General features: G+C 51.2%; 3 protein-coding genes across 3 annotated transcripts; 2 read left to right on the top strand and 1 right to left on the bottom strand.

Annotated features, from left to right (window-relative positions):
* Positions 1-9366: 9366 nt before the first annotated feature.
* On the bottom strand, positions 9367-10073 carry MIND_00918800 (uncharacterized protein; the record flags this gene model as incomplete). Its single annotated transcript, XM_037365821.1, has 3 exons — positions 9367-9641; positions 9692-9825; positions 9874-10073. The coding sequence occupies 3 exons, from the start codon at positions 10071-10073 to the stop codon at positions 9367-9369; spliced, it is 609 nt and encodes a 202-aa protein (XP_037217233.1).
* Positions 10074-11211: 1138 nt separating this feature from the next.
* Positions 11212-13696, top strand: MIND_00918700 (Tripeptidyl-peptidase sed3; the record flags this gene model as incomplete). Its single annotated transcript, XM_037365820.1, has 13 exons — positions 11212-11643; positions 11694-12089; positions 12136-12225; positions 12275-12390; positions 12445-12514; positions 12560-12607; positions 12656-12783; positions 12812-12879; positions 12927-13080; positions 13132-13268; positions 13319-13489; positions 13534-13595; positions 13646-13696. The coding sequence occupies 13 exons, from the start codon at positions 11212-11214 to the stop codon at positions 13694-13696; spliced, it is 1923 nt and encodes a 640-aa protein (XP_037217232.1).
* Positions 13697-16016: 2320 nt separating this feature from the next.
* Positions 16017-16460, top strand: MIND_00918500 (uncharacterized protein; the record flags this gene model as incomplete). The annotated part of the gene is made up of 3 exons (XM_037365819.1): positions 16017-16076; positions 16122-16375; positions 16436-16460. 3 exons carry the CDS (start codon positions 16017-16019, stop codon positions 16458-16460), a joined length of 339 nt encoding a protein of 112 aa, XP_037217231.1.
* Positions 16461-21552: the final 5092 nt, after the last annotated feature.

Raw genomic sequence — 21552 nt, 5'->3', positions numbered from 1 at the left:
GAGCCTGAAACCTGGTGGGACATTGGGGGTATAATTTTCATATACTAGAGATTCAAGGTTGATATGGATATGTGTTGTTGGTATATGGTTAAGCTTAGAAGTTCATGCCAACTGAGATATTCTTTTCTGAACAATAAATTTGCATATATGGACATATAGTTAAGGGCTCAAATGATATCACATAGTTAGATTATGACTAGTAGGAGCTAAATTGCCTGTCAAACTGGATCTACCATGTATTATTACAATGCATTGCATATAACTTCAAATCCTAAAATGTCATGATAGCAAGATCAAATTAATACCTGTGGACATATACTTAAGGGCCCAAATGATATTACATAGTTAGATTATAAGTATTAGAAGGTAAAATGCTGTTGAAACTGGATCTACCACCTATTGTTATTGATATATTGCATATAACGCCAGCTTCCAAAAAAGGAAATTTTCAATAAGATGGAAAGATATTCATATAATTAAATCATAACTTCTATAAGCTACAATGATGTCAAAACTGGATCCACCACCTACCATTATAATGTAAGACATATGACTTCCACTTCCCAAAAAGGAAATTTTAGAAAAAAAAAACTTTTGGTAAAGGAAATGTTTAGTTCATATAGAACATATAATAAAATGATAGAGATGGCCTATAAGACTAGTCCCATCTTCCTCTGTTGAGTCCCCAGCATAGAACCAATAAATCTCTGTGTTCAATACCATAAGTCCCTTTAGGCCGTTTCAATACTGTAAGATAAGTCAAAATATGTTGTGGCTCAATAATACAGTATTCCTCAGAAGGAGAGGCATCTACAATCTTTGCCAGAAGCTCAGGGCAGCTGGTAAATGCTGTATTTGCAGTAAGCCAAGATGGGATCTGTTTATGCTTATGCACAAGAATGAAAGTTTGCATATAGCCCTGCAAAGGCATTTGCCAGATATGCTGAATGTAGCCTGTGAGTTTCTCACCAGGTCTGATTGGGCTTTTGAACTGGATATTGCTGTTGCCTTCATGAGAATGTCTGCAACTGAACACATAATTGTGCATCTTAAATCTTAAAGGGTGTAGAGCTGCTGGGGGTAAAAATAAATCTCCTGGCTGATTTGGAGATCCAATGGGTTCAATAGTTGTGAGCCAACGTGTCTGTCCTATAGAGTGAAGATAGTCCAGAATCAGATTATAGCCCCTGTGATCAATTTCCTCTCCCTTTGCTAGAATTTGTGCTTCTTCCCATCCTGAAAGATGGGTGGCAGGATTAGGTAGTTCATTTATGTCCTGAGTGGGCTGTAATATCTTTGCTAACTTTGCAGTAGCAGATGTAGAAGTAGCAGCCTGTGTGTCTTTCATAATAGCTTCTAGTCGGCCACGCCGGCATAATTGTCGTAAAATTGTCAACTCCATTTTTGCTAAAATTCTTAATCAGATTTATAGAAATACTCTAAGTGAAAATAATTTACAGCTTTGTTTGTTTGTCTTGATTTGACCCATGATTCCATTAAAACGTTCTCCTGCAAATTCACTAAGACCAGGAGATGGTCCCACAAATTTAAGCTGTTCAATATTATGCATAGCAAGATGTTCATTGGGAGGAATAGTTGCATCTGTGAATAAGGCTGCTTTGGTTTTTCTGTACTCTAGAATATGAAATTTATATCTTTCTGCTTCTGTATCTGAGGTGCTAAAAGATGCAACAATATTCATAGCAGCCACTAGATGATAAAAATTCTTCAGGAGCTGGCTCTGAGTATCTGTACCTGCATACCAAAGCTCAGGCATTATCACAGGAAATATTGCTGTGAAAAGGATCAAGATTTCCTGTGCCTTCAAAGTACCATGGCTAGCCTCTCCAAGAAAGTTTATAGGAGGACGTCCTACATGAGAAGGGAGCTCTATATCCTGGATACATTTTCTGACAAATGCTAAATCTTCCTTAGAGAATTCATATGAACCCTCAAAATCTACAGCCTGATAGTCTGCATCCTCTAAATCTTCATCTGGGAATTCAGCTGCCATAAAAGTTGCAAACACTAGGTTGGCTGGTGTGGGAGTTACAGATCTGTCTGAGCTAGATTGTTCAGCCTTGTTTTTGCCCTTTCGAGATGACCTTCGGAGCTTAGGAGTTGCTTGTAGAGATTCATCTTCTGAAGCAGAACTATCCATAGAGGTCCAGGCTCCTGGGATTTGTGATAGACTTGATATGACAACTTGTGATTGACTGAGTTCATTTTGAGATTCATGCTCAGAGCTTTCCTCATGTAGTGACATCAGCTCATCAGAAGCTTCAGCAATATCTGAGTCCATAACCTTCTCAGCTTTCTTGGTTTCAGAAACTTCTGTTACTTTAGCTGCTTGGCGGCCTATCCCCCAAAGTGAGCGAATATGAGTTCCACCAACTCCCTCTAGAAAATTATGCATAAACCCAAGAATAAGATGTTTTACAGGATCCCAAAGTGCAAGATCAAACATGGGTGACCATCTGACACCAGTCTCTGAGGCTTGAGCTTCTCTGGCAGTAAAAGCATTAATTGCTAGGAAAGCTGCTGCTGCTGCTCGAACAGTCTCATTACTGCGGAATTCCCAGTTGTCATAATCCAGACGGGCAATTTCTTTCAGAGTGATCATGCAATATGTACAGAACATATCAGCACTGTGCCCAAGATAGCCTGCAACTTTGCGAATTGCACCAAGATCTGCAAGAAGAGGGATAATTAAGGACTGAACTAAGACTCCTGCAGCATTCAAGGTAGTTTTGATTTTTTTGCCAGGATTCCAAAACTCCTTCATGATATTAACCAGTGCTTGAATAACATGCCAGATTTGATGGACATCAGGTGCTTTTTTTCCTGGAATCAAGCTCCAAAAAAAGCAATTCTCAGTTTCAAACCGCAGATGTGCTGGTAGATTAAGGCAGAACAATACAACTGCACCAACTGAGTTAACTTTGCCTGATTCACTATAAGTATAAAATTCTAAGGTTATCATCTATGACTCTTACCTGATATCTTATTAGTATAAGGATTGAACCAATCAATATACATTGACCATACAAGATTATATGGTCCAAGAACATAATTTCCTAGGCTTTTCCAAAGTGGACTATCTTTGACATCCTTCATTATAGCAGGATATCCATTTAGCACCCTATGAGTACTGTCTGCTGCAGATTTCTCTAATGCTGCAACTATAATAGGGCGAGATAAAAAGAAGGAAAGAAAGGAATCAAATGACTGAGAGGTAAATTGCCTAGCAGGAATATCTCTGGCACCAGAAAGAGTCTTGATAGACTTGAATAAAGGAGTTCCACAGGTGGCTGATTGAGATGATGGCCTATATGAGCATTTCCTAGGTATTTGTCCCTTTCCCTGTGGATACATGGAAAAACATTCAGGACAACAGATTGTTCTTTCAATTTCAGGTTCTGAAGATAATTTGTATGCCGTTCGTATATCCCTGGGAATATGAATATGAGGAATCTGTAAATTTATCCCAGAGGCCTTGAGAACATTCCATATTATCTCTAGAGTTGACAGTAAAATAAGTCCTAAGCTGTTCAGAACTTTGTTTGCTGCATCACGGCTAAGTCCCATTGATAGATTGAGCCATAAAACTAGTAGAATAGATAATTGGCCTATAGGTTGGAGTGCTAGTATCATTTGATCAGAATATTTACTATAAAACTTAGTTCATTATTTGCTTACCATTCTCAAAAACCTCAGGTGGGATTTCCACTGTCTCAAGCACTTGAGCCAAAGGGGGCACAGCTGGCTTGAGACTTGATGGAGACTCCATGTTGCCTGTCTTAGCCCTGCCATGCCTGCTCTGCTTTCTGGACCTTAGTTGGGCCTCACCTAGAGAATCTTTCAATTGCTGAGCTTTGGCATGTTTTGCATAGGTTTGCCTGGTCAAGAGTTGCCCATCAGGCTGGCAGCTATCACAGAGGCAAAGCTGGGTGCTCATGGTGGGCAGAGGAAAGCTGTAGAGGCTCCAAGCCTTGGAGGATATATATGGACAAATCTAATCTTCTATCAAAGATGAATCCCATGTCATCGGAGATCCGGGGTTTAATTAACCACTGCCAAGAATTTCTTTGTGTCTTATTATTCAAATCACACCGTATGTAACTACCCTACAGGCCGCCGCATGGTGCCCGTAGCCTCCCGGAATTCCGGGAGGCCATGGAATGCCGGCGGTGTACAGTTCTTTGAGGCCAGATTTCCTTCAAGTACACTGTTAGCTAGAGAACAGGCAAAAAGAGGACAATAGATGAGATGTTTCCTAATTCGGAAGGGTTTTCCGTGTTTTGACTGATGGATACCTTATTAATAGTTATTGCCCAACAACAACAATACCCGGGCTTCTTGGAGTTGGCGCCTCTGCATTATTGGGACTCTAGTTTTGGCTACTGGGCACTAGTGTGCCAGGCCCAGCAGGCCACCTATGGGCCAGCAGGTTCCCTGCACTTATACCTACAGAGGCCTGTCCTCACAGCCCACCATGTGTCACACAACCTGTGACAATCACTAGTCACATATCATCCTTATTGAAACTGATGAAATTATCTTGCTAGTCACACACTCATCAGTCATACAGCTGCTACTGCACAACTGACAAAACATAAAATTTGTTACAAATTGATATCAATAGTATAATATGCACATGGTTCCAGTATGCTATACATATGGTAAATTCAAAACTTTATTTCTTATAGAAATAAACACAAATTACATGTTTTAATATATATATTTCCTTCTGGAAGCAAAAATAGATACCAAAATGATTTCTTTTTATCCATCTTTGAGTGCTAGTTTCTCATTATAAAAGAGCAATTAAAAGACTGCTATTCTGTCCTTAACAAATTGTGTTATTTGTATTTTTTTGAAAAAGAAAGAAAGAAAAAAATCAAATGGAATTAGGGTTTCAGATGTTCCTTTTTATATAGTACAAGGAACAAATTTCAGTGATACACTGTAAGGGCAACCTCGCGAGGCTCGAAATCAGAGTCCTGAGCAGAGGGGGAATCCTTAGTGAAACTACTACAACAGGAAGGGACGCTACAGACTCACCTGAGCAGAGGGGGAATCCTTAGAGAACAAGCTAAGGAGCCCTCTGCTCAGGTGCACTACTATATACTAGTGACCGGAGTAATGATAGAGTGACTGCATAGCGACGAACGACGCATGGGAGAAGTCAGGTGTCGCTAATAGACCCTAGGTGAGTGTCGAGTAGCCCTCGAAGCTCCGGAGAGGCAGGTTTGGGACCATGATGCCAAGGGAAGAGCCCAGGCATCCTTAGAAGGCCCAGGAAGGGCTTCGGGGGGTCCAGACTGCCTCTGGGCGTCTCCGCTTGTGACCGTGACCGTGACAACCGGAATCGGAATCGGAATCGATTCCGGGTGTGTGACCGTGACGTGACGGCCGGAAACGGAGAGGGGGGGCATGGAGCGGAGAGGGAAGGAGTTGGTCTAGCCCAAGGGCCGGGGAGTGTCGGAAAGGACCAATGGGAATGGCAGCCAGCCATGACCACTGGAGGGTAGCGACAGGGGGGTCACTCGGAGACGTCCCCGGACGTCTCCAGAGAGGTGGAGGTGTGAGGGCGTGCAGCCTGGGGCGCTGCAGTAGGCACGAGCCTTAACGGCAGTAGGCCTCACCCAAAGGAAGACCCGATGACGGGGGCCGTGGTGGCGGAGTGGGGGGCGGAGCCATGGCGGGGCTCAGCCATTCGAACGTAAGCCCGAACGCTGACATAGATTGGGGACACCCAAGAGGTCCAACGGGTAGAGGTTGCAGGGAGACCTCGATGAGCGATAGCCCAGAGAGGCTATAAGGCCATAGGCTCGAGGTCTCAGAGGAAAGTGGTGCGTCCACATCTGGAGAGGTCTCCGATGGCATTAGTGATCCCTGATGGTGACTCCGGAGAGACTCCCAGAAAGGGGTGGCCATGGGAGTCGGAGGTTGGGGACCACTGGATGCAGGATGTGGTAGGAGAAGTGGAGGAGGAGCGTCAGGGTGCAGGAATACAGAGACTCGGGTGGAGACACGGAGACGTGAGTGGAGACGCGGAGACGTGAGCGGAGACGCGGCGCTTGATGGGATCAAGTGACGGCATCAGGGTTTCCCCTGACATCATCCCCCCTTCAAGCTGCCGTCACCCCGATGCAGGAAAAAAAAAAATCAGGGGTCACTGAGCTCGGCCTCCGGAGTCCCTTGTCCTCCAGTGGTCAAGCTCCTGTCTCTGGCGACGTCCAGAGACTGTCCGTCTCCAAGAGCCAGTGTGACATTACCTTGGCGTTGCTCCAGTGATTGCTGCTGCCAAGGTCAACCTGCGGAGTACTTGCGTTCTCCAGTGGTTGAGCTCCCATATTCGGAGATGCCCCGGAGACCTGCGGTTCCAGTGCCTCTCTGAGAGATGGTGCAACTACACCTTTGCGTAGCTTCGGTGTGCGCCCGCTTGCACTCTGGTCGCATGTTGCTCCAGGAGGGTCCTCTACGAGTCCCCTCCTATACCTCCTCCATCGCCCCTTCAAGAGTGCGGCGCCCCCGACGTACCACAGAAAAAAAAAGGGGGGGTCTGCGCCTGACATACACAAATATATTCAGAAAGAGTGTCTTTCTATGCCTCTTTTAGACTATCACAAAGATATTATTTGTGCTTGCCTAAAAGGGGAAAGGAGAGGGTATCTTCCTGTATACCTTTCAGTTCCACTAAAAGACTAGCTTTCTGGCGGGACTAACAGGCATAAAGAAATATCATATTTCTGTACTCCTCATAATCCTAGGGTTCATCCAAGATATACCTCAAGGTATATCTTGCAGCTTAGCTATGGTTACCCTAGATGATATTGTGACAAAATGCTTATATGATTGGCCACAATACTGCCAATCATATCATCTTCAGGGGCATGCCCAGCTTAGTTCAGGCTATAATCTTTGAATTTTTCAAATGAGCTTTTTGGCCAAAAGCATTGTGAGGGGAGAGTGGATGATAAATTTTGTAGGGCATTAAGATGATCTTATAGAGTTATCTTGTTTCCCTACCAAAGTAAAAGCTATGTGAGAAACAAAACCAAATCAGAGGATGCCAGTTGGCCAGTGACTCTGGAATTTACTGTGAATTTGGTTCCCATGAGTTGATCTAAAAAGTACAAGTTTTTCTACAAATTTTCTTTTTACTGAAAACTGATGGTTTCCACAAAAGGAAACGAGTTTACCATTAATTTTCCCTTTGCAGAAACCATTTGTTTTCAGAATTTATACAAAAACTTGTACTTTTTGAACCAACTTTCAGGAGCCAAATTTAAGGTAAACTCTGGAGTGAATGGTTGAAGCATAACTTATACATGTATTTGATAGAGTGCTAATACTATAATGTTGGATATTGCATATAAACTCTGATATTGCAGTGTCCTCTGACTGGAGACTCTCAGATCTGTACAATGTTGTTGAAAATAGGCTCTTCAATATACAAGCACATGATATGCATCTGATCTCAGCCTATTGAAGCTCTACTTATAATGACACTAGCATAACAGCCAGAACATAAATGAAACATGTTCTTTATTTAGATATTCAGGACTTGATATCCATGATTTATGATTTTGCTTAATATAAGCCTATGACCCAAGAGCATTAACATCCAGTGTAAGTCCAAACTAGGTGAGATAATCAATCTTTCAGTCATAGTTCAATATAATCTCAAACTGACCTTCAGATTTCCATTGCAACCCTCAAGTACCTCACCCTATAGTTGGTGGTGTGTTCCTCACTTCAGTCTCACCATTAAGTACTGCCACGTTGAAGTAAGCCACAGCATCATGAAAGCTATCTGCCTTGTGGTAGCCATTGACACTGATACCATTAGTGTGAAGCCAGGCTTCAGAGCTACCCTTGTCAGCATTGAGTATTTCTGAGTACTGGAAGGACATACAATGCTGCATAGACACCTGGTTCAACTCCATGAACCACCACAAACCACCCTTCATCTGCTGCACGGCCCTGCAGTCTTTCTGGGGGGATAAGCTCCCAATTCAGTGGAAGTGGCTTGGGCATCTTGTCAAGTGGGAGTGTGAAGCTAGATGAAGGGATAGAGGAGGTGAGCCCTGATGCACTGTAATACTTCCATGCATTATTTGCAGCATCAACAGAGGTGTATCCTTGTTGTATGGCACCAGAAAACCCAGTTGTGGAGGCAAGAACACAAGCCCTATGATCCTTTGAGATTGGAGCATACTTCAGAAAAACTAAACTCACCAGTCTTCCCTTGTGTTCTTGACAATCACCCCAGTTTTATATCCAAAAAAGATCACCCCAAGCAGCAATCTTCTTCTTCTTGGACTTGGGTGATTGGACCTTGACTACATGGGCACCTGAAATGCCTTGTGTATGATGAAGAGCCTCTGACCTTACAAGCAGCAGTAGTGAGCAATACACATAGTCCACAAACTAAAGCACAGACCATCTTGAAGTCTCTGTCAAGGCATGACCAGGTGACTGGTATCTGTACACTGCTCCTCCTTCTGGAGGGTTGTCTGGTAGGGTTGATCCTATAAGCATATCTCATAGCAGCATATGGCCACTCACATTGGACTGCATTATCATCACCCTTGTCATTGAGAGTAGCTTTTGCAAAAGCAGATTCCAGTCCTGCCCCCGCCTCCAATGCAAGCACTGTAGCATCGGAGGTACTGGTATTGGCAGTGGGTCCAGAGGGGGGTGCACATAGTGGGAGAAACAGAGGAAGAGAGAGTCATCTGACAGGCAATTAACCTGAAGCGGCGGACATTGCCCGACGGCCGATCATTCTGCAGCTTCTGTTCCCATGCCAGTGATCGAGTCAGGCTGGCAACACGCCAGTGACGCCACCAAGACGCCACAGCCTGAGACCAACCAGAGACCATCGAAGAAGCAGCAGTAGTGGAGACGAGGATTTTTGCACACCAATTGCAAACCCTTGAAGTCCGCAGTATCATATATAGGTACTTAGTAGCACCAATTCTAATCTGGGATGCAGTGACACTGGCATCTGTGGGGATAAATACCAGCTGCTCTCAGCACACTACACAAGACTGCTCACATAAGAGTACATCTGCATAGCTGGCTTGCCTTGCACACTGGCATGTAGCCACCTTGGGGGCTAGCTGGCACAATGTAAGGGTTACTACATTGGGCTAGCTGGCCTCCCAGATACTGACACGGCGTTTGTGCAGGGTCTTCTTTTATATCTTCAAGGACTCGACAGAGATTCAGTAAGGGTTGTGTCGGAGACAAAAACCTGCCAGGATGACAACAACAACAGGGCAATTTTACATCGCGTCAAAAGTCCGCTGCCCAACTCAATAAATAACCTAAGACATGAAATGCCGTGGCCCGTTACAACACATTTGCAGCAAACACGCCCGCTGCAGCGACACACATCCATCCCACTGCACCTACGTGCACCCCACGAGCAGAGTTTCCCGCGCCGGGGCGCGTTTGCGTCACCGTGGCCGTTGCGGTCGCCGGGGCGGCGTTAGAGGCCGGGCGCGTGATGCTGGAGGCGCTCGGTGCAGCAGAGCTCGGGCGCACGCTGCTGCTTGGGCCGGCGCTGCTCACGCTCGGGCCAACACTGACGCTGCCCCCCGCCGGGCCGCAGACGTTGTCTTCCGCTGGACAAACAGTTAACAACTGTCACGCAAAGAAAGAGGGAAGGACACACAGCAGGCTTGGCCAACGGGGCAGCAGTTAGCCCCGCAAACGACGCTTCCGTCGGCGGGGCAGGCGATGGGCGGGCCGGCGCAACCTCCTGCGGCGGTAGTCGGGCAGCAGCCACCCGCGGGGTCACAGGTGGAACTGGCGGAGAATTGAGACGGTTGGGGCACAACAAAAAGGATGACTCACCCGGGGGGACAGCAGTCGCCTGCCCCGCAGAACTCGCCACATTCCTGGCGGGCTGCGAGGAGGCCGCCGATGAGCGAACCGGCGAGTGGCGCACGTGCAGCGAACGGGCCAATGGCGTACCGCCTGGTTGGGCTTTGCAGCGCTTGCGCAGAGAGCGTGAAGAGCGCAGCGACGAGACCAAGGTGGCGGACAGAGAACATGGAGAGAGAGAAGACGATGCTTAGTGCAGAAGATGTGATTTCCATGGTTAAATACCCGCGGAATGTATGCCGATCGAGGGCAGATAGTCGACAGGCAGGAGCACGTCAACTGGCGGTGCAACAAGACGGGCCTCGTTGTCGTTGGATTGTGTCAGGGTCGAGTGGAATGAAGCCGCGTACTGGCAGGAGAGAGGGTGAGACTCCTGCATAATCGCAATGGAAAGCCTCCTCAGGCTGCACACTGGGCTTCGTATCCGAAAGCCAATGAGCGCCCGTAGTTGAAGAAAGAGCCGCCAAGCCACGTACGAATACTGTCCTCTTCCTCTCACTCTGAGTCACTCCCCTCCAAATCACAAACTCCTTCAAGTTCACAGCCTTCGCTTGGCGCACTATGAATAGCGCCTCCTCCTAAATGCACTCTGCAGCGCCGCTGCCAAGAATGGCGATTGGAACGGAGGCTCGGCAACACCCAGCATGCAGCATGTGTCGAGGACGAGCAGCAGCGCGCTTGAGCACGCACGACTGAGATGATCGTTGGCAGCAAGGAATGCACACGTGCCGCAGATGGCTGTGCCGCGATCAATCAGTCAACACGATCACGCGATTCGATTTTCCCGTTACATCCTTGCTCCCAGAAGCAAAAATACACACCCACCACGGAGTCCGGACCGCGCTACTGCAGGCGTAGGACCGCAAATAGCTCCATGTGCGAGAAGCCGCGCCAGGCGGTAAGAAGACCGGGCTTATCGTCATGGGTGACACTCCCATGTACTGTGCCCAGAGATGCGTCTCACATTAGCATAACTCATATTTTTGGTTACTGAATTGCATGATGATGAGGCCTTGAGGATGGGCACTTTTACTTCAGCAGTTAACTAAGTATCGCCCAACCCATACTTATGGCGATGAGGTCACAGGAAATGCTGTGGCAGTGCGTTGATCAAGAGGCGTGACACGAGACGTCACGGTGACACGTCTGTCAAGGCCTTCCACTCACAGTGACCCAACCTCAGTCAAGTGCTCCGTGCAGACTGATAGCAATGGAGAGGGGGGGGGTAAAGTTCTCATGCCACAAATCCCGCCTGACGCTTTTCAGGCGTAGAACCAAAAGCTTCAGTGAAAAAGTCGTGTTGTTTGGATGAACGGAAGCAACATGACTGATTGCCCACCACTCAACGGTGAACGCGAATCCACCACCTTGTTGCCATCGACGGGCTCATCGGGGTGCGGGCTGCAAAGGCCGTCGCGCAGCACTCGCGCTCACAAAAAACAACAAATCCCTTTCCTCCATCGTACTCCCACCATGCGACTCCTCCCTTTCGTTACGCTCGCCGCCTACATGGCCGTCGTCTCTGGCGGGAGTCCATTGGCTGGCCGTGCGATGGCAGTGCACGAGTCTGTGAAGGCCGTCCCGAACGGCTTTGCGCGCGCCGGAGCCGTGGCATCGTCGGAAACGGTCACCTTGCGCATCGCTCTCGCCCACACCGACATTGGCGGACTGGAGAGGGCCACATATGATGTCTCCACCCCGTCCAGCACTAACTACGGGAAGCATCTCAGTCCCGAAAAGGTGCGTGCTCGATCGGCTGGCCACGTGTTGTCCCTCTAACGCCTTTGTAGATTGCAGAGTATGTAAAGCCTACAGCGGAGACCCTGTCTGCCGTCAAGGGCTGGCTCGACTCGCACGGTATCGCCGCCAAATCCATTTCCTTCGCAGGAGACGTCCTCGAATTCACAACCCCCGTCAAGACTGCCAACACGCTCCTTGCAGCAGACTTCATGCAGTTCACACACATTGCCAGCGGCAAGAAGAGCGTTCGCACGCTGAAGTACTCAGTGCCCGTTGACCTCCAGAGTCGCATCAAATTCATTCACCCAACCGTCGCCTTCGTGTCCCCGCTGAAACGCATGCCAGGCGTTGCGGCCATCAATCACGTCCCAGACAGTAGGCGTGCAGAGATCGTCCCGCGGCAGGGTCGTCCAATACCGGAAAGTTGTTCGACAGCGATTACCCCGGTGAGTTGTTAATCGACGTTCGTTCTCGCCTCATTACGATCGATAGGTTTGTCTTCAAGCTTTCTATGGTGTACCAGCGGCCAAGGCGAACAACAGCAGTACAGGCAACGTCCTCGCTGTCGCCGGCTACATCGATGTGCGTCTCCACTCGGACTTCTGCTGAAACAAACCTGTCATTACTATAGGAATTCGCTAATGAGGCCGACCTTACTCTCTTCCTCGAGAAGGACAACCCTGCCTTAGTTGGCACCACATTTACCACCAGCCTCATCGACGGCGGACGGAACGAACAAACACAGGGGTGCGTTGCTGTACCGCCTGATATTTCGGCGGTAACTCACGAATGAGTCCTCAGTGAAGCGGGTGTGGAGGCTGGCCTAGATATACAATATACCGTCGGCGTTGCTGGCGGTGTTCCCGTCACCGTGCGTGCATCACTCTGACCTGGCCTACGTCTTAACATTGCTTAGTTCATCTCTGTCGGCCCAGATAATGCCGATGGAATTCAAGGCTTTGTGGTACGTGTGCTTCACTTAGAGAAGCAACATCTCATCTGTGGATACCAGGACATTACCAACCACATCTTGTCTCTACCTGTGGAGACACGACCCACTGTGCTGACAACTAGCTACGGCTTTAACGAGCCAGAGTTGCCCATTGAGCTTAACACGCAAGTTTACGCATCCCCTCGAAAGTTTGCCGCTTGACTCAATCGAACTTAGGGCAATGTGCAATGCTTACATGCAGCTCGGCGCTGCCGGCGTCTCGGTTCTATTCTCCTCCGGCGATGGTGAGTAGCTTCTTCATCTCTTCTTTCAGCTGTTGATTGTCAGGTAGGCGGAGTTGCCGGTGCCTATTTGGCGGAATGCACCGAGTTTGTACCGACCGCCCCAGTTGGCTGTCCCTTCATCACCTCCGTCGGCGGCATCACCGGCCTTCCGCCGCAGAGGGCTAGTTTATTTTCCAGTGGCGGGTTCTCCAACCACTTTGCGTGCGTGTAATCTACTCTTTCTTCTGCACCCGCTAATCTACCTTGCGCCAGGGTTCCCGACTACCAACGGGCAGACGTCGAGTCATACAAGGCAGGTCTCGCTGGCCAGTATGCGGGGCTTTACAATACCTCGGGCCGCGGATACCCAGACATCGCCATCGAGGCGCAACGCCTGGAAATGGCATATCGTGGGTCATTCTGTTTACTTGGGGTACTCGCTCATTGGAATCCATACTAGAGGGCGAGTTTGAGCTTGCCTATGGCACGTCTGCGGCCTCACCCGTTGCTGCGTCGATCTTCGCCCTCGTCAACGACCGCCTGATCGCGGCAGGCAAGCCCGTCCTCGGCTTCCTCAACCCGTTCCTTTATAGCGCTGCTGGTCAAGCGGGGCTCACGGACATCACAATTGGTGAGGGATCATTGGTGCTTTATGAAAATGCTAAGTTGAGGCAGGCCACAACCTGGGCTGCGATACGGACGGGTTCGCCGCGAAGGAGGGATGGGATCCAGTCACGGTGCGTGTCTCAGCTATATATTCGGACATAGATGCATTGATGAGCAACAGGGCCTTGGATCACCGGATTTTGACAGGTTGCTAGCTGCGCTCGGACTTTAAGGTGCATCGAGACAGAATCAAGGGAGCCATGATGGAAGATGCCATGGGAAATTTTCAGGCCGTGTCTCCAAGCAAACATACTTATTCCACCATAAATAATGCACTATCTATAAGCATCCACCCAAATTCGCTCGCTTCACATCGAGGGCTCGCCCAATCCATGGGATGCGTCGCGCGTCGTCATACTGCCGAGCCTGGCGCAGATGAGAAAGTCAGCCAAAAGAACGTAATCAATCGATGGAAAACACACCAAGGAAGTCCTGCAGCGAGCAAAAGTAACAAAGCGCGGCCGAAGCGACGCAAGAAAGCCCAAAAATTTCCACTGGCAACAGAGGATGGTACACGGGCGTAGAGTGCCACCACCACGTCCGTGCGCTGCGACTAGGAGATATAGGTGCAGTGTGCGCACCACCACACCCATGCGGTCCGACGTCGCCTTCCACCACGAGTCCCACCAGCGCCTCGTCGTGCCTGGCCGCCACACTGGAGCTACCCGCGTGACAAGGCGTAAAGTTTGCATAGCGTATGGTGCTGACAACGGCTCGAGAGACGATGAAAACAGCGTACAAGCAAAAGTAAGCGTCGGGACGCCCCGCTGGGAAAGACATGCCAGTCTCCTGCGAGGCGCCCAACAACCAAGGCAGGGGCTGAACGGGCCACACACGCCTGGCACGGTACGGAGCAGCACTGGACCACGAACTACGTAGAGTGGGTCCAGGCGCAAGAGATCACGGTAAGGTACGAGGGTAAGCGGCACGAGGCACGGCACGAGTCTTGACTCTTCAGTGTTCACGGTAAATTCGAGGAATTCGACGAGTTCGCGGGCGATGTCGCGCGGGAGGGGTGGCGACCGTGACTCAGCATCACCTGGCCGTCGAAGACAACCGGAACGCAGGACACGCCCGGCGTCTGGGCACCGATGGCGCGGGTGGAAGAGGAACGGAGGTGACGAAGGACTGCGAGATGCTCGCCAGGAGAACGAGACGGAGAGAGGCTCGCGAAGGAGAGCGGCAAGGCCGTTCTGTGCGGGGCGAGCGTCGCAGCCTTGTTGCCTAGTGGGGGTCAGGAGAAAAGTGGGTCCTGGGGCTGTGACACCCCGTCACGACGAAGAAAAAGAAGTGATGGTGTGATGGCATTGTGTAATTGCCGTCCGGAGTGGCTAGTGCCGGAAGAGGCTGGGGCGAGTGACGAGGTAATGACGCCGCGTATTGCGCAATATCCACAGACTGCAAAGCGCCAGAGGAGCAGGTCAAATCAGTGTTTCTCAGTCTCAATCACAGATGACTCAGACGCACCCACGTCATCACGACACCGCCACGTAAGTCTTCTTCCTTCTTCCCCTCATCTTGAATCGCGCACTCGAGCGACGAGCGTCGTGTGACTAGGCGCTAACTCGGACTACACTACCACCATCCCGAACATCAACGCGCTGCTGTAACCTCCACATCCACATCCATCAAGACTTGCGACTTATTCCAGACATTGAAGCAACGTCAAACAAACATTTTCGCCTAACCTTGGCTGCTGGAACGGTCTGGGCTTATACCGGTGTAATCAGCCAACAAGTATTACAGACGTTTGCAAAATTGATTGCAGTCGTGAATTTTGATTTCGGTGTTTGTACTTGTTTAGATAGACCCAATCTAGCCTAATTTGGAAGGGTCCGGTGACAGAATGCCCGGCCGATCTTCCCTTCACGGTCTCTTCCTTCCGCCCATGCCCGGCCAAGTTGTCGACGAGCAACTCCGCCATCGTATCGTGGCCTGGAGGCACCAGCACAATCTCTCTGCCCCAGAGATTGCAGCACTCGCAGGCTGCTGCGAGCGAACCGTATACAACATCCTACGACTTGACCGCGACTTTGGACAACCAACCAACCCATTTGTCCCCAGGGGCCGGCGGTCGTCGTGCGCCTGAGCGGTTTGGGGTGGAGTGTGGAGTAACGTGCGTCACACATGGCCCAAATTGGGTAGACTCCGGGTCTCCGGCCGGGATGTCATCCTCAATCAAAATTCACGACTGCAATCAATTTTGCAAACGTCTGTAACTAATGAAACCAGTACTACTAGTGGCGGCGGCGGTGACAGCGCGCTCGATACCTTGGAGGCGGGGACCTGGAATGCGACAGACGGCTGGCATCGACGCCCCTCATCGTATATTGCTATTTACGGCGCCGAAGCGAGAGGGAGAGGCTTAAAAGCGAGCGCTACAGGGTCTCAATCCATAGCACCTACCCTCGGCACTTCCACAACCACAGTTCGTCCTCTTCCGTACATAGCTGCACCAACTCACTTGTGAACAGCTCTCTACCTAACCCATCATGCCCCGTCGCGATTTCGAAACGCCCATCCCGATCGGCGGCTCCAACAGCTCTTTTCTCGTGCGTTCTACCTCACCGCAAGATGACGTCTAATGCCGCCCCCAGCTCAAAGGCAGTATTTCCGAGACCGAGCTCGACGCCGAGCTCCTCGCCGACCTGCCCCTCCTTGGCAAGGTCACCCTCACGCACATCCGCGGCGACGTCCGGGACGGCCTCGCGACACACAACTCGTTCAACGTCGGCCTGTGGTCCGGCACCGTCGAGTGCACGATCCACGACGACTGGCTGTTTGTTGCGCTCACCGCCGGTATGTTCGGCCAGTCGATCGGCCCCGTGAAAGTGCGCCTGTTTTACATCCCGTGAGTGCTCCCTTGTCCGTTTGCAACGTTGTTTGGCGATGCTGACTGGCTCTCGTGCAGGCAACAGCTGTTGGCGAAGCTATAATTGCTTATCTGAATCATGTTTACAATATGTGCGAAATATAATCATCATGCAAGACCAGCAAAGTACTCGATTCATTCTGAGACCCGGGCCGTGGGGTGGGCATCACTGTCAGGGGATGAGGGTCCAGGTGCCTAGTTGATACCAAAGCCGGGGGAACAGCCCCACGGCCAACTACTTAAGTACAGGGCTATCTGCGCACGGACCAGTCACGTGATCAGTCACAGCTGTCACATCACATGCTCCCCTTACACCAACCCCTCCTCAAGATCCGTCGCCTCGACGGATAGGCGGAGTGTAGGGTTCTGCGAACTCATATTCGGGATCGCCAGGGAAATAGAGGTTGTCGCCTATGACGCGATGACTGCGCAGGTACGCCCCCTCGTCGGGCAGTCTGCCGGTTACGCGGCCGGGCGTGAGCTACGTCGATCTGCATAGGAGAGCCGATCGGGGTAGGTGACGCGCTGGTCAGCGCCGACGGAGTGGCCATAACCACCGAGGGTGCGAAGGGAGTAGGGTAAGGCTGGGGGGTAGGAAGAGATGGTGCCGCGGCCTGCATAGGTGGGGTAGTGGCGGCGGCAGGTTGGCGGGGTAGAGAAGACGGGAAGAGGGGGGAAGACAGTCGCGAATGCCCAGCTGGCCCACCAGCGGCCGAGGCCCTCGGATGAGTGGCAGGTCGAACCGCAGTGGTGGCGGGGGCACCTGAGACTGGGCGTGGATCACGGTGGACGAGCGGTGCAGAGGGGCACGGTCGACATCCATCTTCGTGGCACGTGGTACAGGCACAGGCGCGGCAGGAGGAGGGGGGCAGGTCCCTCAGCAGACGGTGGCTGACGTTGCTTCTTCGCACGGACACGCTTGCGCATGAACCGTTTCCCAAGCGCGATAAGCGCTTCACCGATTTGCTGGTCGGTTCCCCGGATAGAGACCCGGCGCTCGCCAGGCGCAGCGATCATCAGAGTACGCGCGAACTGAGCACCGGAAGTGTCGTGAGCTTGGTGGAGACCCTTGCCGCCGCGACCCACGATATGCCCGACAGCCGAGTCAGGCACCACAAGCGTACAAGAGAAGCGCGTGACAGTGTCGGGCGCAGTAGGGGGGGAAGGTTTCGGCGAGTGGTATGGAAGTGTGGGCTGCAGCAATGACGGCAGGGGTAGGGGCCGGGATCGTTGGAAGAACCCAGCGACTGCCGTCCCAGACACCATGGAATGTAGGACCAGGGGAAGGGGGAGCAGGGGGTGGAGCAGGCGTACCATACTCAAGACGGTCAAGACGGTCGGTGAGGCGAGTAATTTCGCTCTGCAGAAGCAGGCAGTACGAATACAGGTCAACAGAGACGCCGGGAGTCGTCATTGGAGGAGAGAAGGCAAGCACAGTAGGGTGAGGACGAATATAGGAGATAGAAAGGATCAACTGGGGCTAGAAGAGTGCCAGAGTCGATATAGAGGCTTTGGTATGCTGTCAGGGGATGAGGGTCCAGGTGCCTAGTTGATACCAAAGCCGGGGGAACAGCCCCACGGCCAACTACTTAAGTACAGGGCTATCTGCGCACGGACCAGTCACGTGATCAGTCACAGCTGTCACATCACATACTCCCCTTACAATCACATCCGAGTCGTCACTTTGCACTGGTCGTAGTGCTGGCTGTAGTGGTGGACGAGAGCCACTGCTGGGGAATGCACTGGGAGTAGTAGATATTCTGGACAAAGCAAACTGATCCAGGTTTGCAAACTGCAGTCCATCGTGAGCCGTGACTATGAGCATAGTTCTCTGACAACACACCTGTGTCGCCTGTGTAAAGAAGTCCGCCGCACTGGCCGTAGAATTCCTGGTATGCCGCGACGGAGGACACGAAAATAAGGAACGGGGAGAGAATCGATTGGAAGCGCATGTTTACCTGGATGCATAGGCTCGCGAGCCAGCCTTTTAAGATCGGGGTCCGGTGAATCCTCGTTTGAGTATCGGCCTCGCATGCCACGCGGCGACTTCAAGTTCTTCTTGTCCTCAGAGATCCAACCTCGTTCGTTAAGTACTAATCAATGTAGATCATTTGAATTTCGCTCGGAACACCGAGAAGGCCCTACCTGATGGCCGCTTTGCCCGGTCATCTGAATAAGTATTGCCGCACTGGCACAATGTCTTGGTGCATTATACATGTGTTCAAGAAACGGAAAATCACTGCACCCAGATGATTGGCTCAAGGGGTGAGGCAAACATCATCCACGTAATATTAAATAGATTCACTAGCAAGAATATTTAGACTATAGTCAAATAAACATTGAAAATATTTAGAAATATATTATGCTCTTTGTTGATCACTTTGTCTCTCTAGACAGACCCGGCGTCGCATTACTCCGCCAAGAAGGGTCTGTTGCTAACCACGCTGATTTGACATCGGGTTGTGATATTAGATACTGACCCATGTCATTCAATTCAGCAGGCCTGTGACTCGTGACTGTTTGGCCGAATTTTGTGTGACCTCTTACCTAAATAGGAAATTCAGTGCAGCGAAGGCACAAATATTTTGAGATTCTTAGAACCCCCCTAAACTTTTATATAGCAAAGGTCTTTTAAGGACATTCTGGGACCTCCCTACCCCATGTTACTCTTATATTAAGCAGATGTTGTGTGAATGTATACACATGTTTGGCATGTGCTTTAACAATTGATTTGCTCCACACTTCCATTTTTGGGTCACTGCTGTTAAAGTCCTAAATTGGTAAAAAAAAGCTGTAAAAATTCAACTAATCCTCATTGGGATGCAAAGCTGTGAGTGATGTCTTGCACCCAGTACTGTGAACAAGTGGTATATAAGGCTATTTACAGGTAAATATTCTCAAATTGCCCACAAATTGAGAAATAAGTACAAAAAGTTTAGTGACATAGGTTGCGCTCAACATATACTTGCAACAGATATTTAACAAAGCCATGGGGCATCTGTGTGCGATTCTGTGGTTAGTAGCAATGTTCTTAATATAGAAATTTATTATTTAAGCAATATTCAAGTTCAAAGCTAGGGCGTAGCTGTCAGGGGAACCTCCCTTTCGGCCCCTCGGAGACGCCTCCGATTCCGGTCCGACTCCGGTTCCGACTCCGGTCCGGCCCTCCATCTCGCCCGCACAATCACCGATCCGTCAACGCCCTCCCGACGGTCGCCCTGGGACCTCGCCTGCGACGCCGCCCAAGCCTTCTGTGCCCGACAGCGGCAGCTACGGACAAGCAGTATATAGTCAGCTACCTAGCAGGCGGACCCTTAGAGTTTCTTCTCTTTGGATCCTCCCCTGCTAGGACCTTGATCTCAGGCCTCCGGGGTTGCCCTTACAGCAGAAGAAACTCTCTACGGGATCAACCGGACAAGATTGCCAGGTTCGGCGCTGACTCAGGCTCGGAGTACGAGTCCGTTCCGCCCTCGTCACCGCCCCTGCCACTTGTCCCCTCCTCCTCTACTCCTGTGGTCCCCGCACCCGTCATGCCGTCCGGAGTCACTCCTACCGCAGACGCCCGGCTGGACTCACTCGAGGCGAAAATCGATAGCCTAACTGAGGCCCTTGCTTTACTCACCAACCAGGCTTCCGCTGCCGCTGCCGCCGCTAATAATGCTGGCGGACCCCAAACACCATCGCCGGAGACGTCGATTCCGACTCCGACTCCGGTCCAGGGCGACTCCGAAGCCCTTTTTGGCGACATCAACCTCGCCTCAAAATTGGTCTTGCGACCAAACCCCCCGTTCACCTTCAACGGCGACCGGAAACGCGGCCGCGCGTTCCTCTCTACGGGTCCGCACCTACGCCCGCCTTGCCCCTGAGGCCTTCGTGGTCAACGGAGAGGCGAGCGAGGAAAAGGCTGTCCGCTATGCCATGTCGTTTATGGCAGAAGGACCCGCTCAGCAATGGGCGGAGCGCCACGGAAGCAAAGCCCCGTTTCCGTTTCCGTCCTGGGGCTCGTTCGTTTCCGAGTTTCGACTCCGGTTCGTCGAGGAGAATGAGCAAGATCACGCTCTCTCCAAGCTGGAGACTTCCGCCTATCACATGGGTACAAAGGATGTCTACCAGTACACCGACGACTTCGAGGACCTGATGGACCTCGCCGGATTCAAGACGCGCTGGTCAAGGTGACCAAGTTCCGCCACGGACTTGACCCCCTGATCAATAACGGAATCACGTCCTCGAACGACCCCCGGACCTCCGGGACTACCTTAGCTGGCGCACCCGGGCCTTCCGTCAATACGAGGCCCTGGTCCGGGCCAAGCTGATCAAGTCAGCCGCCCCCAAGACGCCTGGCGGTTTGATTCGGACTCCGTTTCCGGTCAACCGCATCCCGGCTCCGGCCCCTTTCCGCCCGGTGGCTCCGGTCGTGCCACCGCGGCCCGCCCCCCGCTCCGGCGCCTCCAGCTCCCGTCCCTATGGAGTTGGATCGCACCAGGGCTCGGGGTGCCCCTCGTCGCGCCTGCTTCAGGTGCGGCGACCCAAACCATCTCGCCCGGGATTGCCCCTCCCCCCCGATGTCCGCTCAATGGACATCCTCGGCGAGGTGATCCAACAACTCGGTGATGAGATGTTAGCGGAGTTGATCGCCCGCTACACGGACACAGCTGCCCTGCCGGAGACGGCAGCGGAGTCGATGGCCGGAGAGGATTTTGTCCCCGCGACGAGTGACTGGTGTGCCCTCGTTCGCGTCTATAAATCGTTTTGCCTCTTTGTATGATGAATGCAGTTCCTTGCCCTACAATGAGCCCGAAACGAAAGACACACCCTCTCCTGCCCCCCGCCTCGACTCCGTCTCCGACTCCGCCCGCGACTCCGGTCATCGTCCTCCGCCGCCTCACTGCCTGGGAAAAGAAACTGCCCAAGCAGTACACCGTTGCCGCTGCCCCTGGGGCGAACTCCCTCCACCTCCCGTTAGAGCTCGAGTCCACCACCAGCGCGCTGAAGCTCTCACTCTCTGGGCTTGTCGACTGTGGTGCCACCTCCGACTTCATTGACACGAACTATGTTGCTCGGAATGGCATTCCGGTCCGCACCCTCGATCAGCCGATTCCGGTTTTCAATGTCGATGGCACCCCCAATGACGCTGGCTCCATCAAACAGATCGCGGA

Source organism: Mycena indigotica, assembly GCF_014461135.1.
Source record: "Mycena indigotica strain 171206Taipei chromosome Unknown Mind.scaff0008, whole genome shotgun sequence".
Taxonomy (NCBI): domain Eukaryota; kingdom Fungi; phylum Basidiomycota; class Agaricomycetes; order Agaricales; family Mycenaceae; genus Mycena; species Mycena indigotica.
This window is presented reverse-complemented; position numbering and strand designations above follow the sequence as displayed.